Source organism: Myotis yumanensis, unplaced genomic scaffold, assembly GCF_028538775.1.
Source record: "Myotis yumanensis isolate MYYU_CA2020_CCGP unplaced genomic scaffold, mMyoYum1.0.hap1 SCAF_7, whole genome shotgun sequence".
Classification (NCBI taxonomy): domain Eukaryota; kingdom Metazoa; phylum Chordata; class Mammalia; order Chiroptera; family Vespertilionidae; genus Myotis; species Myotis yumanensis.
The window spans coordinates 34,469,246-34,485,016 of record NW_027223758.1 but is presented as its reverse complement, the minus strand read 5'-3'; the positions used below and the strand labels follow the sequence as shown (position 1 = coordinate 34,485,016).

General features: G+C 45.4%; 1 protein-coding gene across 1 annotated transcript in view; it reads right to left on the bottom strand.

Annotated features, from left to right (window-relative positions):
- Window positions 1-15,771, bottom strand: part of EFCAB8 (EF-hand calcium binding domain 8) — a 59,952-nt gene that overhangs the window by 8,973 nt on the left and 35,208 nt on the right. The window contains exons 15-21 of the mRNA XM_070419493.1: window positions 14,903-15,130; window positions 13,868-13,938; window positions 12,927-13,131; window positions 11,870-12,082; window positions 9,797-9,931; window positions 5,921-6,142; window positions 5,241-5,378 (exon numbers count right to left, since the gene is read on the bottom strand). Coding sequence (XP_070275594.1) covers window positions 5,241-5,378; window positions 5,921-6,142; window positions 9,797-9,931; window positions 11,870-12,082; window positions 12,927-13,131; window positions 13,868-13,938; window positions 14,903-15,130 — 1,212 coding nt within the window. The remainder of the gene's footprint in view (window positions 1-5,240; window positions 5,379-5,920; window positions 6,143-9,796; window positions 9,932-11,869; window positions 12,083-12,926; window positions 13,132-13,867; window positions 13,939-14,902; window positions 15,131-15,771) is intronic.

The following is a 15,771-nucleotide window of genomic DNA, read 5'->3' as shown; positions in this document are numbered from 1 at the left end:
ATCACATAGGCTCATCAGAGGGCACCCAGGGCCAGACGAGACAGAGCCCTCAGGAAGGACCTAGGACAGGGGCCAGGCCTAGTTCTAGACACACTCCTACATGAACTTCTGGGGACCTTAGTTAAGTTCCCGCACTTCTTTGGCCCTCACTGACCCTTTGGTAAAATCATAAAAAGCATTTACATATTGCTATATTATTTTTAATGTTTTTATTAATTTCAGAGAAAGGAAGGGAGAGGGAGAGAGGGATAGACATAAACGTTGAGAGAGAATCATTGATCGGCTGCCTCCTGCACGGCCCCCCGCACCCCGCACCCCGCCCCCGACTGGGGATCGAGCCCACAACCTACGCATGTGCTCTGACCGGGAATCAAACCCTGACCTCCTGGTTCAGGGGTCGATGCTCAACTACTGAGCAACACTGGCCAGGCATATTACTATATTACTTACCAATGCCCTCCCTATGGATTATTCCATTTGAACACAACAACCTTATGGGATGTATATGAGTCTCACCATTTCACAAAGAGAAGTGAGTCAGAAATGTTCAGTAACCAGCCCAAGCCACATGCCGAGACAAGAACCCAGGTTTTCTAAAGTTATTCATTTGGGCATTGGTAGTAGAATAGGGTTAGTAGGGGATGAGATATTATGTTATAGTATGAAAAAATAAACTCTTCTTAACAGGGAAATGAGTGAAAATATCCAAGACCATTGAAAAAAAACACAAAACAAATAAAACCAAGATTAATTAAGGGGGCCCAGCCGGGTGTGGCTCAGCGGTTGAATGTCAATCCAGGAACCAAGAGGTCACTGGTCTAATTCCCAGTTAGGGCACATGCCCAGGTTGCAGGCTCAATCCCCAGTAGGGGCTGTGCAGGATAATTCTCTCTCATCATTGATGTTCCTATCTCTCTCTCCCTTCCTCTCTGAAATCAATTAAAATATATTTTTAAAAAGATTAAAATATGTAATACTTTCAACAATAAAGATTTAAAAAGAAAACACCATTATAACAACTTCACACTATTACAATTTAAAAAGAGATTAATGAAGGGGGACATATTTTACCATATGTTAAGTCACAATAGTACAAACTTTAAACAAAACAATGGAAGACAATAGAGAGCTCAAAAACCAACCCAAATAAAACTTTGGTCTATGATAAAAGTGGCAGGAAAGCTGTGGTAATACAGAGCAGGAACCAGTAAGCTGTGCTAGAATACCTGATGAACTACTAAGAGAAACTTAAATTATTGTCATATATCTTACAACTAAATAAACTGTAGATGGGTCAAAGAATTATTTTCAATGAAACCATAAAACTTCTAAAAGAAACTATGACTGAATATTTATCTTACCTCTGAATACGCTTAAAAGAGAAAATAAGTCTGGAGATTCAAATCTGGAGTCACTAGCAAATCAATATCTTCATAAAAAAATTAAAAGGCAAATGACAAATTGGGGAAAATATTTGCAATATATGTGACAGACGATGAGTTAATACCTTTTAATATATTTTTAAATAAGTACAAAAGATGGTTACTACAACAGAAAAATGGGCAAAGGACATGAAGAGGCAACTCACAAAATTATACATGGTCAATAAAATAAGGAAAGGTGTCAACATCATTAACAAGCAAAGTTATCTTCGTTAAAATCAAAAGAAATCATTTGTATCTAAAAATCAGCCAAAAGTGTTTGGTTTGTGTGGTGTGTTTTTGTGTGTTTTTTTCACTTCAAACATTTATTTATGTATTGAATGCCTTATCTAAGCAAGGCACTCTGATTGACCCAGCGGTCCTTCACTCGGATGAATACCACTAATACCTTATGTTGTGAAAGATAAAACAAAACAGGCTAATAAAGTGCAAAATTGTATAAACTTTCTGGAATGCAGTTTGGCAGTATCCATTAAAGGTCTTAGAAAGGTTTATGTTCTTTTTTTCTATTTAATGCTTTTTTTCCAATTTACATTCAATATCATTTTGTATTAGTTTAAGGTATACAGCTTAGTGGTTAGACAATCATATACAGTGGGGCCTTGACTTACGAGTTGAATTCGTTCTGAGACCGAGCTCGTTAAGGAGCTCGTTAACTCAAATTACTCTATCAACTCAATGCAAAAAATCAGCTGAGAGACATCTGGTATCTCAAAAAACTCGTTAGTCGGGATACTCATAAGTCAAGGCCACACTGTACTTTATAAAGTATTCCCCCTGATATTTCCGGTACCCATCTGGCACCATACAAAGTTATTACAATATTATTGACTATATTTCCTATGCTGTAGACATCCCCATGACTATTTTGTAACTACCAGTCTGTATTTCTCCATATCTTCACCAATTTTACTCAGTCCTCCAACCCCTCTCCCCTCTGGCAACCACCAGTCTGTTCTCTGTAACTATGAGTCTGTTGCTATTTTGTTTGTTCATTTATTTATATTGTTCTTTAGATTTCATATAAGTGAAGTCATATGGTATTTGCCTTTCTTTGGCTGACTTATTTCACTTAGCACAATACCCTCTAGGTCCATCTATGCTGTCACAAATAGTAAAATTTCATTCTTTTTATATTCCCAAAGTGGAATCACTGGGTCATAAGGCAGTTCCATTTAAGATTTATGTTCTTTTGCATACTACTTCCTTGGGATAAATTACCAGATGTGCATATAAACAGCTACAAACAAATAAAAAAGATTCATGAAAAAAAAAATTTTCTCTATAGTTTTATACTATTAAAAACATTTTTATTAAAATATAATTCACATACAATTTACTCATTTACAGTGCTCACTTCAGTGTTTTTTAGTATATTCATAGAGTTTTCCACCACCATCACAATCAAATTTAGACCATTTCATCACCCCATAGTTTGTATAAATGGAACATATAGTATGTGACTGGTTTCCTTCACTTAACATACTGTCTTACAAGATTCCTCATGTTGTAACATGCATCGGTACTTCATTCCTTTTTATTACTGAACTAGTGACCCATTGCACAAAATCACTCGAGACCCGGCCCCCCCCTCACCCCCATGCCATGGGACCGCTCCGAGTCCCAGAGTCCCGCCCCGTGTGGCTGGCGCACCACAGGATGGTCTCCGGGTCCTGGAGTGCCGCCCCAATGCCCTGCCTCCGGGCCACGCACAGCGGCTGCCAGGCCCTGCCCCCACAGTGTGCACACAGGGCCTCGGAAACCCTGGCAGAAGCTGCGTGGAGCAGCCACCAGCCCCGCCCTGACTGCCCACCACCATCTTGTGATGGTGGTACAGCATGAGGGTCAATTTGCATATTGCCTCTTTGTTATATAGGATAATAGCAAATACATACAAAACATTCATTTCCAATACCAGATATTACTCTGTACAGTATATATACCACAATTTATTTTTCCAATCTACATTGATGGGCATTTGGGTTATTTCAAATGTGAAGTTATTACAAACAGTAATCCTATCAACATTCTTATTCATATTTCTTAGAGCATAGATTTCTCTTGGATATAAACCTAGGAGTAGAATTGCTGACTTATGGAACAGGCACATCCAGCTTTAGTAGCTATAGTTCTCCAAAGTGATTATACCAATTTATATTCCTACCAGCAGTAGAAATTCCAGCTGATCTGTATCCTTGTCAACATTTAGTATTGCCTGTCTTTTTAGTTTTAGTCATTCTAGTGGGTATGCAGTAGTATCACATGGTGGCTTTAATTTGCATTTTCCTGATAACTAATGAAAAGGTGCTCAACTTCATTAGTCATCAGAGAAATACTGATTTTTGAACTATATAAATGTATTACCTGCTCAAGAAAATACATAAATATTTTTATTATTTTTATAAAGAATGCATGATTGTCCAGCCGGCCTGGCTCAGTGGTTGAATATCGACCAGGAGGTCACGGTTCAATTCCTGGTCAAGACACATGTCCAGGTTGTGGGCTTGATCCCCAGTGTGGGGCATGCAGGAGACAGCCAATCAATTATTCTCTCTCATCATTGATATTTCTCTTTCTCTCTCTCTCTCTCTCTCTCTCTCTCTCTCCCTCCCTCTCTCTTCCTCTCTAAAATCAATAAAAATTGTTACTGTTCGTTGCAGTTAGCAAGATGGTTGAGATAGCGAGATTGGGAAAAGCCTACATTCCCATCAGCAGAAGAACAGAGAAGTCAGTGAGTTGTTTTGGAACTTTGGGAAGCGAGTGTGAAAGCTGGAGTTGCATCTTTCACGGATAAATAAAACGACGCTGAGAAACTGGTGAAGGTACAGACAAGTACCGTTTCTGTAAAGTTCAACACTGTATCTGTGAGTCCGTTCCTTAAACGTCTTTGTGTTTCACTTTTTCTGTAAAATGAAATATTTGTGCCAACCTCACAGGGTGACAGGGGTTGGGGGTGGTTAATGAAATGATGTAAGTAAAGTGGTTAGAACAGTGGCTGCCGTGTGAGCACTGATGGCATATAGTAAACCATGTTGTTACTGTTTTGCACTATATATTTCAGTGGTTCTCAACCTTCTGGCCCTTTAAATACAGTTCCTCATGTTGTGACCCAACCATAAAATTATTTTCGTTGCTATTCATGACTGTAATGTTGCTACTGTGATGAATCGTAATGTAAATATCTGATATGCAGGATGGTCTTAGGCGACCCCTGTGAAAGGGTCGTTCGACCGCCAAAGGGGTCGCGACCCACAGGTTGAGAGCCGCTGATGTATTTCCTGTGGATGCAAATTATATGAAACCAGAGTATGAAATCATGTATTGGAACGATGTGTGAAAGTCCTGCTCTGCCCTCCCAGGGCAGGGGTTGCTGATGAAATTGGAGGCTTCACTTGTATTTTCTTTTTAAAATTACTGTCGATGTGGTCAGCATGTGGATTTACTAGCATAGTGCGGTAGGTGCTTTTTTAACTGTCTGCTTAAAATCCTTAAAAATAAAAAGTTTTTACACCTGGGAAAAAAAGATTTTTTTTAAATGCATTACTTCAGAGCCCTCACTGCAATGATTAAAGCCCATCAAAGGTGTGTGTGTATGTTTGTATACATGTGCAAGTGCACTCATGTGGGTGTATTTAATGTGTGCATCCTTGTGTTTCACTGGTTAATGGTGACTCTGGTTAACAAAAATTTGTCCCAATCAACCAAACAACCTTGAACAGGAAAAATGAGAGACTCAGAATCTCAGTGCAAGAATCGTGGTCCAGCTATTAAGTAGAGCATATCCAGTACTCTTCCTACCTCCTTCTTGTCCGAGGGGATGTTGTATTCGAGGTTGGGCTGGACCAGTTTGGGAATTAAGAACTGGAACTTGTTTGTTCCACTGGGTTGAGATGAGTGCCCATCAGCGACTGTGCAGTAATAATCGATGTCCCAGATCTAGGCACAAAATGTGAGTTAGTGGCCCAGCACCAACTCACTCTGGGTCCCTCCCAGACCACTGCTCCTCACTTTAGCGGGGCAGTTCTTATTCACACCTCTAAGATAACCAGATGGTCAGGCCCAGAAGGGGCCCAAGTAATCTTCTAGGTCAGACCCCTTACTAGCATGCAGAGAGGGTGAGACTGGCCCCAGGACAAGACACTCTTGCCTTGTGTCTCACCACAAAGCATGAAATCAGTTCCTGAAACAACAGACCACAGATAAGATGCATGGCTGGGGGGTGAGGGAGCTTTAGGGAGACAAGGATGGAGCACAGGATTCGCTGGGGAAGGCTTCGTGGAGGGGCCTTTTGAACCAAACCCTCAGTCCTTTCACTGGGCACACCAGAGCAGGAGAGGACTATTAAGGCAACCCATCCTACTGCCCACTATTTCACAAATGAAAATATACCCGGAGGGATTAGGCTAGGGCCACCTGTGCAAAGAGGGGCTAGAATTTGGCTGACACCAGCCTCTCAGTCTCCATGCCGCCTTCCTCACCTTGATGAACCCTTTACTATCCCCCGTCACAAGAATGCAGTCATTTTCGTCAGTGGCCATGGCACCCACGACCACGTCTCCGAGGCCTCCAGAGTCCACGCGGAACTTCCCCAGCAGGCCTCCGTACCCATAGATGGACCAGGCGTAGATGTAGCCGTCAATGCAGCTGCTCAGCAGGGCAGCCGTCTGTGGCAGGCGAGGCCTGCTTTGCAGGAAGATTATCTGTGCGAGAGAGGTGGGCCTGCTCAGCTGGTCGCTGCCACACGGTGCTGAGGGGCCCGCCTGGCAAGTCACCACACTGATCTGGTCCCCCAGTAAACTAGATGCCCAGAGAGAATGGCGATGGGGTACCACACTTCCTACCTCACTGGTGACCAGGAACATTTTGCTGAACTATGAGCTCCTAGATGGCAAGGATGTGTGTCTGTTTTTGTTCATGACTTTATCCTCAGCAACTAAGATGATGCCTGGCACATGGTACATGATCAATGAATAGATGCTGAATTGTCCTAAGGCTCCAACAAGATTTTCTGAGACCTGTAGCTCAGCCCAAAGCTATTTGGAGGATGAGTTCATTCCCTTTCATATATCACTACAGTGAAACATTTCCATTTTCAGCCAATTGCCAAAAATTCTTCACCAAATTCTTCTTCAAGTCTTAGTTGGATCATGCCCTTTGCTAAATACCCCGTGTTCACTTCCGCTTACATGGTCACTCCCATGGTTTACGTGGGGGCTACAGTGGGGAGTTACTCTGTATGAGGAGCATGTGAAGAGAGCCGCTCGCCTGGGACCCACCTCGCATGAGGCAGAGAGAGCACAGTTAGGGATACAAAGTAAATCAGGCCACGCCGGGAAACTGGAGGCTTCCCAACTCATACTAAGTCAGAAATTACAGTGGTGGCTTGTGGGTTCCCACAACATGCCTTCAACAACAACAATAGAAATCTCATTAATTCTCGTCCTGGGGTCCAACACAAAATGCTCAACCTGCTTCCCATTGGCCCAGGTGCCAGGGTCAAAGAACCAAGAGTCCCGAAACCAAAGGGAAAAGCAAGCATTTCCCCATTTTTGCAAGTGTACCTGTGCACCGTACAAAATGTGGACAGCACGGGCTGATGAAAAAAAATTAAATCATCCACAGGATCCCAATAACCAGAAATAATCACATTACAATTTTAATGCATTTCCTTCAGCTTTTTTTCTAATTGCATCGTCTATAAAGACTTTTATCGTATCTCTTAAAAATGTAAAACATCCATGCAAGAATAGACAAATATACCAATGGAACAATAGAGAGGGTCCAGAAATAGATTATAGAAGATTATCTTATATAATAATGATAGAATTTCAAGACAGCAAAGAAAAGATAAACTATTCAATAAATGGTATTTGAGTAACTGGCTTCCAATTTCGGAAAAAAAGAACAACTAGATTCATACATCACACCGTACACAAAGTTACTTAGAAGAAAAAAAGCTGACTAAAAATATATAAAATCATAAATGTCTAGAAGAAAATATAACAAGCCCAGCTGGCATGGCTCAGTGGTTAAGCGTCAACCTATGAACCAGGAGGTCCCGGTTCAATTCCCAGTCAGGGCACATGCCTGGGTTTCGGGCTTGATTCCCAGTGTGGGGGTGGGGGTGCAGGAAGCAGCTGATCAATGATTCTCTCTCATCAATGATGTTTCTCTCTCTCCTCCCTTCCTCTCTGAAATTAATAAAAATATTTTTAAAAGAAAATATAACAAATTTTTCTGTGATCCTAAGCCTCAGTGTGATGCCACAAAGGCAGATGAGGGGGAAATATTTTTAATACACAAACAGGCAAAGGGTTAATTTCTAGAGCATATAAAGAGACCAAAAACTTAATAAAAAGAATTTTAAAAGTATATGAATAGACATTTATTTCATTAAAGAAATACAAATACATGACAAATATACAAAAAGGCTCAATATCACAAATAATCAAATAAATAACCCCTCAAAATGCTGTTTTCCACTCACCAGACTAGCAGAAATGAAAGGCTAATGTCCACCTCCTCTGTGAAGCCATCCCTGACCACCCTATTCAAACAATAGTGTCCTCTTCACCTCCTCTGCCATTCTCCCTGCCTTCTTCCCAGTTTTCTTGTTCTCTGCTGTGCTGGCTCACCCTGTGGCCTATCATTTATTTTACTCACTTAACTAAAATGTCAGCTCCATTAGGGCAGGGGTTCTTGTCCCTCACTGCTGCCCCCACCCCCAGTGCCTGGCATGTGGTAAGTGCTCAATTAATAACTGTCAGTGCCCAGACAGAACGAAGTCACTGACCCGAAAGGAGGGGCTTTGAGTCATCTCCCTCAGTCAGAGTCACGGATTGAAAGGACTGGGGTCTGTTGGCAATTCTGCTCCCAGGAATCCATGCTTTCAATATATTCCCATCAGTGCAGAGAAATGCATATACAAGGATACCCAGTGCAGTGCTGCACGTAAAAGTTCAATGCAGGCACTAACCTGCCAGTCTATCAATGGAAGGTTGGCTTCATAGTTTATGATACATTCAAACTATGGGGCACTATGCAGTGATTAAAAAGAATAAGTAAACGTCAAAAGAATAAGCTGAATCTAAATTACTGATATAAAAACATATCCATGATATATAGTTAAATTTTTTAAAAACAGCAAATGGCCCAGCCGGTGTGGCTCAGTGGTTGAGTGTCAACCTATGAACCAGGAGATCACGGTTTGATTCCTGGATTCCCCATCAGGGTAGATGTCTGGGTTGTGGGTTCAATCCCCAGTGGTAAAGTGCAGGGGGGGGGGGGTGCAAGAGGCAGCCAATCAATGATTCTCTCTCATCATTGATGTTTCTATCTCTCTCCCTCTCCTTCCTTTCTGAAATCAATAAAAATATCTTTAAAAAGAAAACAACAGAAAATGGAATGGCAGGGCTATAATTTAGCTATAACCTAGCTATAATTTTACATCACTGGTCTGAAAATAAAAGGCTAAGGCTAAACCAATCCATTACCAGTGACGGTGACCATTACTTTTGGGATGGAGTGGGGGGTTGGGGGAGGTAGAAAGGATACATGGGGGACCTTTACTCTTTGCTTTATGCATGCTTCTTTTTTGTTTTTTACCTAAACAAAACTTTTAAAAGAGAGGAAAGCACATTCAGAACCTGGAGGAGAGAGTGTTCAGAGGCTCGCCAGTCTCCGCTCCAGCGCACAGGACCCAGCTCTGCAGGGCACTGCTCCCCTGCTCCAGGCCCTGGTCCCCTAGGCAAGGGGCAGCCCTGCCATAACCAACACAGCTATGATTCTGACTTTCACTGGCTCAGTAGATACAACACCCTGTGAAAGGCACAGCTGGGGTCTAACAGGTCCTGGGCTTAAGAGACTCAAGTTTGCTTTGGGGGAAACCCATACAGTCTCTTAATGACCCTGTCTTTGCAGATGAAAGCTGGAAGGGGCCTTAGGTGACAGCACAGTGAGGGGTGATCAGAGCCTGAAAGGGGAAAGGTACAGGAGGAAATGAGAACAGATATGACCCAATCCCCTCACATGTCATACAAAACACCTCACCAGAGCACAGGAGGGCATTTAACAGTGGATTCTGGAAATGCTACTTTTCCTCCCTCCCAGTCCAGCACCCCCAACCAGGAGGGGACACTGTTCACCTCCCTAGACAACCCCCATACCCGTGGAGCTCCCCCAGACACAGCAGTCCTGAACCCAAATCCTGAGCAGTACCATCATCTCCATCACTTCTCTCCAGACCCTGAGGAGAACCAGGCTGGGCCCCGGGCCCCCACAGGCACTGCATTTCCCAACCCCACCCCACTCTCCACCCCTCCTCACACCCCAGACCCTGCCTGAGCATGGCCCACCTTCTCCACCGATGCATTGGACTGCTGGAACTCCCTCTTCTGCAATTCCCCTTTTGTCCTTTCAGTCTCTTGGAGGAGGGACTGCCTCTCATAGTACATTTTTAAGAGCTTGATGCTGCCAACACTGAAGTGTTTCTGGAAAACAAAATGGGCCTCCCAGGTCATCATAAGGGGGTCTCCCTGGCTAATGGGGAACAGAGACTAGAGGCAGATGCTGAAGGAGCATCCCCCAGCCCCACTCAGTAGATACAACACCCTGTGAAAGGCACAGCTGGGGTCTAACAGGTCCTGGGCTTAAGAGACTCGAGTTTGCTTTGAGGGAAGACCCTCCCTTTGCCCTGGAAGAGATACCCTGGCTAAAGGTAAGAATAAAGGGGTGTGTATAGGCCATTGTTCTAGGAGAGGGGTGGGCAACCTTTTTGTGAGTGCGTGCCAAAACCAGCAAAATCTCTGACTCAAAATTCTTCTGCATGCCAACCCTAATTTTTTGAGAACATGTTAAGCCTACTTGATATCTCTTAAGGTGTACGTATGTGAAGAACCTTGAAGAAATAATAAAATTCATTCGAGCGACAAAAACACAGTATATGATGATGAAAAAAACATTTATTTTTTAATGTATACATGTACACTGATAGTCCAACAGAAAACTTTATGACTCCGTTTGATATTATCATTGGGACTTTTGCTGCTGCATCACTGATGACCGAGATTTTACATCAGGTTTATATTTTGTGACCTTCGGAGATATGCACGAGCTACTACTTTCATCCGTCAGGCTACTCCTATTACGAGACGTAACAAAATTCATCACTGAGAACAAAGATTCACAAGTGTATGTGGATGAAACCAAAACACTGGTCGGATCTAGGAAGGCAGGGAGAGTTAAGGCAGAGGCATAGAAATTGCTCTTCCCCTCTCTCATCAATCCATGTCTATGGTCTTTAAGATAACTTATTATGTAAAATTATTTATTTATCTAAGATGCACCTACACTGAATTTATCTGAAAAATAAAAAAGTTGATATTAAGAAAAAAAATTGTAAATGGAAGATTATAAGAGAGGGTTTCGCGTGCCAGCAAAAGTTACTGGCGTACCATGTTTGGTACACATGCCAGGGGTTGCCCACCCCTGTTCTAGGAGATTTGAAGGTAGTGGTACCACCCCAATACTCAGTGATGGTATCAGTGCCTTGTAGTGTTATCCAGTGGCTGCCCCTTACAGCAGAACAGAGTCCCAGCAGGTCATATGGGATCCGGGTCTAGACTACCTGGTGCCTGACAGGTCTTGTGTGTTTGGAGAAGGTGGGATTCTCATTCCTGGAAGCCTCAGTTCCCAGGAGTCAGACTTCAATGGCTAAGACGACCTGACTGGCTTCCAAGCCCCATTCAAGAGATTACTGTCTCCACTGTAGGGTCTGAGGCCAAACCACACCTAGTGAATAGGGAGAGAGCAGCCCCCTGGCTCTTTCTCCCTACTCCACCCAACCCAAATAAGACCATCAGTCAAGCCTGGAAGGGTTGATCCTGGGGCAGACACCAGGGCTCAGAGGAGGAGGGAAGTGGTTTGCACCTAGGAGTCTGGTCTCCAGGGAGCTAAGGTTTGTTGGGGAGGCAGGGGAGCCTTTATGGCTCATCTCTGCTGGGGCAACAGGAGCTGGAAGACAGAGAAAGCAGCCCAGGATTTAACCTCCAGGTGTAGGTTCTCTGGTTGTCTTGCCTCCAGGTCCTGCCCTTGAGCTTGCAGACATCAGGTCTGGGATTAGCTGCTCTCTGAGAAGGGACCATGGGCAGGTGCGAGGCAGCAGATTGGGTTAGATTCCATGGGCCTAACCAGGGAGGTGCCTGCCCAGCCCACCATACTCAAGAAAAGTGTGTTAACGGACCTAAAGGCATTCTGGGTAAAGTGCCTCCTAATAAGGAATCACACACACATGAGGCAAACTGAGGTGTCTAGAGCAGCGGTCGCCAACCGGTGGTCCGTGGACCACTGGTGGCCTGTGAGGTCCAAAAGGTTGGCGACAGCTGGTCTAGAGAGTAAGGGTGGATCCCTGGGTCAGCTCTTGCTCCCACCTTCAGGATCTCAGGCTCCTCTGACTCCTTGGTGCTGGGGTGTCTCATCACAGGGGGGGCTGACATCAGGCTCTGCCTCAGTTTGGTGTTGGACCCAGGCTTGGTGCTGTGGTCCAGAGGATACACGGAGGATCTGCGTGCCCACTTCTTTGGCTCCACACAGGGATTGCTGGTCCTTTGGCCCTCGATTAAGCTCTCGCGGTCTCTTTGCACCTGTGCCAGAGGGAGAGCAGCCCCTGGGGCTCGGCAATGTCCCAGAGGGAAATGCAGGGTCTCCCAGCCTCACACCAACAGCACAGGCTCTCCAGGTGCCCAGAGCGTGCTTCCCAGAAACCGGGGACCCTTAGAGGCATCAACCCAGAACCTATGACCCTGTCCCGGGGCCGACCGCTAATGCCCTGAGTACCCATAGGCAGGAGACTGCTCCTATGAGGAACTCAGTCTTCCCATCTCTAAAAGGGACAGTGGTTTCCAAATACTTTTTAGGATGTTTTTAATCTTAAGGGAAGCTCCAAAGTATAAAATAGATAAAAAGCTGGGCTGCTCTGGGAGAAGCCTCTGCAATAGCTTCCAAGCATCTTTCCCCAACATGTTCCAAAAACTACTGCATGAGGTGACCCCAGAGGCCCTTCCAGCTTTGATGTGCAAAGATATGGCAATTCAGAGACTGTGTGAGTTTTCTAAGTCCTTGCCATGAGCTCAGTGAGCCCGGAATGGTCATATGTACTAGTGACGAGTAAGATGTGAGCCATCTTTCAGGACAGAGTAATCTATGGAGGGAACACAACTAGCACTCCCAGGCTCTGGAGTCAAACTGCCTGGGTTTGACCTATCATTTCTTGGCTGTGTGACCTTGGGCAAGATGCATAACCTCTCTGTGCCTTAGTTTCCTCATTTGTTGAATGAGGGTAATCATAGAAATCTCCTCCAGAACAAGTCACCACCATCCTCTCTACTTCCCAGGATACTCCCTACACCCTCCTTCCCCAGGTCCAATGTGATTCTGGCCCACAGCTAAGAGAAAGATGAGAGAACAGCATGTTCCTATTGACCATACCCTCTTAGGCAGCAAGGGTGAGGGGCTCTGAGAGGCGTTGAATTTGAGGATGGGCTTGAGCATATTGACGTTCCAGAAGAGGATGTCCCCGTTGTAGGAGGAGGTCCCGAGGAACTGGTTCTGGTACTTGGACACACTCAGGATATCCTCGGTGTGGAAGGTCTGCCAGTGGTTGCACAAGAGCACCGACTTGGTCTTGTGGAACCTGCACACACGGCCAGAGGCAGGAGGGCTGAGAGCTCAGCCTTAATGCTCCATTGCAGGAACACGGACTCAGAGGAGGGCACATGGGGGGTTGGAGTAGGGCTGATGTTCTGCCCTGCTGACCTCATTTACTAAGGCCCTGAAGGCCCTGTCCTAGGGCTTCATGTAAACTAATCTTACAGATTTTCACCTCTCAGGCACCTGAGTAAGGATTCAGGTTTAGAGAAGAGGAAACCACTGCCCTAAAAAGGCCCTCTGAGGAGGAAGGGGTCTTGCACATATGCTAGCATTTCTTCCCTCTGCCTGGAATGTTCCTCCTATCCCAAGCTCTTAGCTGCTTCGGTAAGACCCCTCTGCTCACTCTTCAGATCCCCCTCCACCCATAAAATCCTCAGGTGAGCTTTTTCTGACCACCCCTCAGACTAAATCATATTTCTGTCTCCTTTCCATAGAAACCTCTATTCAATAGAATGTAGCATTCTAAATGAAGCTATTTGATCAGCTCAACCCCACAGAGGCTCCAGGAGGATGAAGAATCCATCGTTCTTGTTTATACCCATCCCCAGCACCTACCGCAAAGCCTAGAGCCTATCATTTAAGGGAGTGGTGAATAAATGGGTGGATGAGCAGATGAAGCCTTGGACATTAGCCACCACTAATGTCCTGCTGGTGTTCTAACCACCCGCAAAGCCAGGAATGGAGGAGCCCACCTACCCACACACACCCTTGCTACTCACTTGTAACAGGTGATTCTCTTATTCCACCCGGTCACGTAGAACACGTTATTCATATGGATAATCCCACTAATCTGTGGAAGATGAAAGAAAAGAGAACTCTAAGGTAACTCAGTGAAAATAGCTCTGGGCGTGGAACGTCTTCCTAATCATCCCAAGCAAGAAGCCAACACTCTCCATGTGAGGAGAATTCCCTAGAGGTGATACCACCACATTTTTCTCAAGGTTTCCTCACATCTCATCAGTTGATGGACTTAGAGAAAGCAAATCAGGTAGGTATCCATGTCCAATTTCTAGGGGATGACTGAAAACAGACAAGTGACTTGGCTAAGGTCAAATGACTGAGTGAGAAGACCTGGACTAGTACTCAAACCCCTGGCTTCTTGACCACGTGCTCCTTCGGGGTTGGTTACAGGACTGTGCCACCGGCATTAGAAACAGCCTCAAGTCCCAAAGTGGGACTGCTGGCTCGGCACGATGCCACACCCACAGACTGTCTCAAATAGAGTCAAGCATGGGTGGCTTTGAATCACCTGCCGCCACTGCTAGGATCCCAAGCTCTCATAGGTGGGGTAAGAAATGCTAACAAGCCCTGACGGGTTTGGCTCAGTGGATAGAGCGTCAGCTTGCGGACTCAAGGGTCTCAGGTTCGATTCCGGTCAAGGGCATGTACCGTGGTTGCGGGCACATCCCCAGTGGGGAGTGTGCAGGAGGCAGCTGATCAATGTTTCTGACTCTCTATCCCTCTCCCTTCCTCTCTGTAAAAAAATCAATAAAAAATATATTTTTTTTAAAAAGAAATGCTAACAAACTAAAAGCAAGTGAAGCTAACGTTTGTAGAACGCTTATTAAGGACAGGTGCCATTGCCTATCTTCACCTTCCGCGTGAGGACACGGAGGCTCCGGGAGGCGTGAAGCCGCACAGTCCACGTGGACAGCCCTTCAGGGAGGCAGATGAACTAGTGGGCCCCAGAGTCACAGGAGTTGTGCTTAGTTTCTCAAGAGGCCCTCTGAGCCCACCCGATGGACCAGACTGACCTCCAGCTGGTCGGGGTTGGGGAAGGTGAGCAGGGATTCCCCAGTGCTGTAGTTCCACATCTTCACGGTGCCGTCACGTGAACCCGTGAGCAGGCACCGCTCGGGCTCATCCAGGGACATGGCAGTCAGCTCCATTTGCTGGTCATGACTCACAGAGAACTCCATCATCCTCTTGCCTGTGACGATCTCCCACACACTCACCACGCCGGTCACACAGCCACTCACCACCTGCGGGCGAGGACACAGTCTGGGGCTCCCACAGAGGCGAGTGGCCTCTACCTGTCATGGCTAGGCCTGGCGCAGCCCCCCTCCATGCACTGGGAAGACAGGCATTCACGGATCCCGGCTGCCAGATCACCCCCTCTTGAAAACAAGCCTTCCTCAGGGCAGTGCAACCTGGCACAGCTTTCAGAAGGAGCCAGTTTGGTGAAGTTTCCTTTAACTCAGAAATGGCGTTTATCAGAATCTATCCAGAGAAAATAATCTCTAATTCAGAAAAAAAACCTTTTATTGAAGCATCATTAATGATGGGGGTGGCATAGGAAATAGAGGAACTGGCCCCTAAGAAGGGAAGTGCAGAGAGTAGAAGATGGTCACTCCACTCGGTGCAACCTTTTGCTGCCATGACAAGCATTTCGATGCAACAGCAGCAGTGAGCCTATTTGAGACCAGCCCTCTTGCTGAGAACGTCTAGAAAAGCTGGGGTTGGGGGTGATAACTGTTTGAAAGCATTGAGGAGCCCAAAGTATGCAGGATGGTGATGCCAGGAGCCAAGATGAGAGGGAAGTGCTGAGAGATGAGCTCTGGCTTCCTGCGGCCAAGGCCACCTCTGTAGCAGATACAGCCTTCCCTGCCCAGAACCCAGGCCA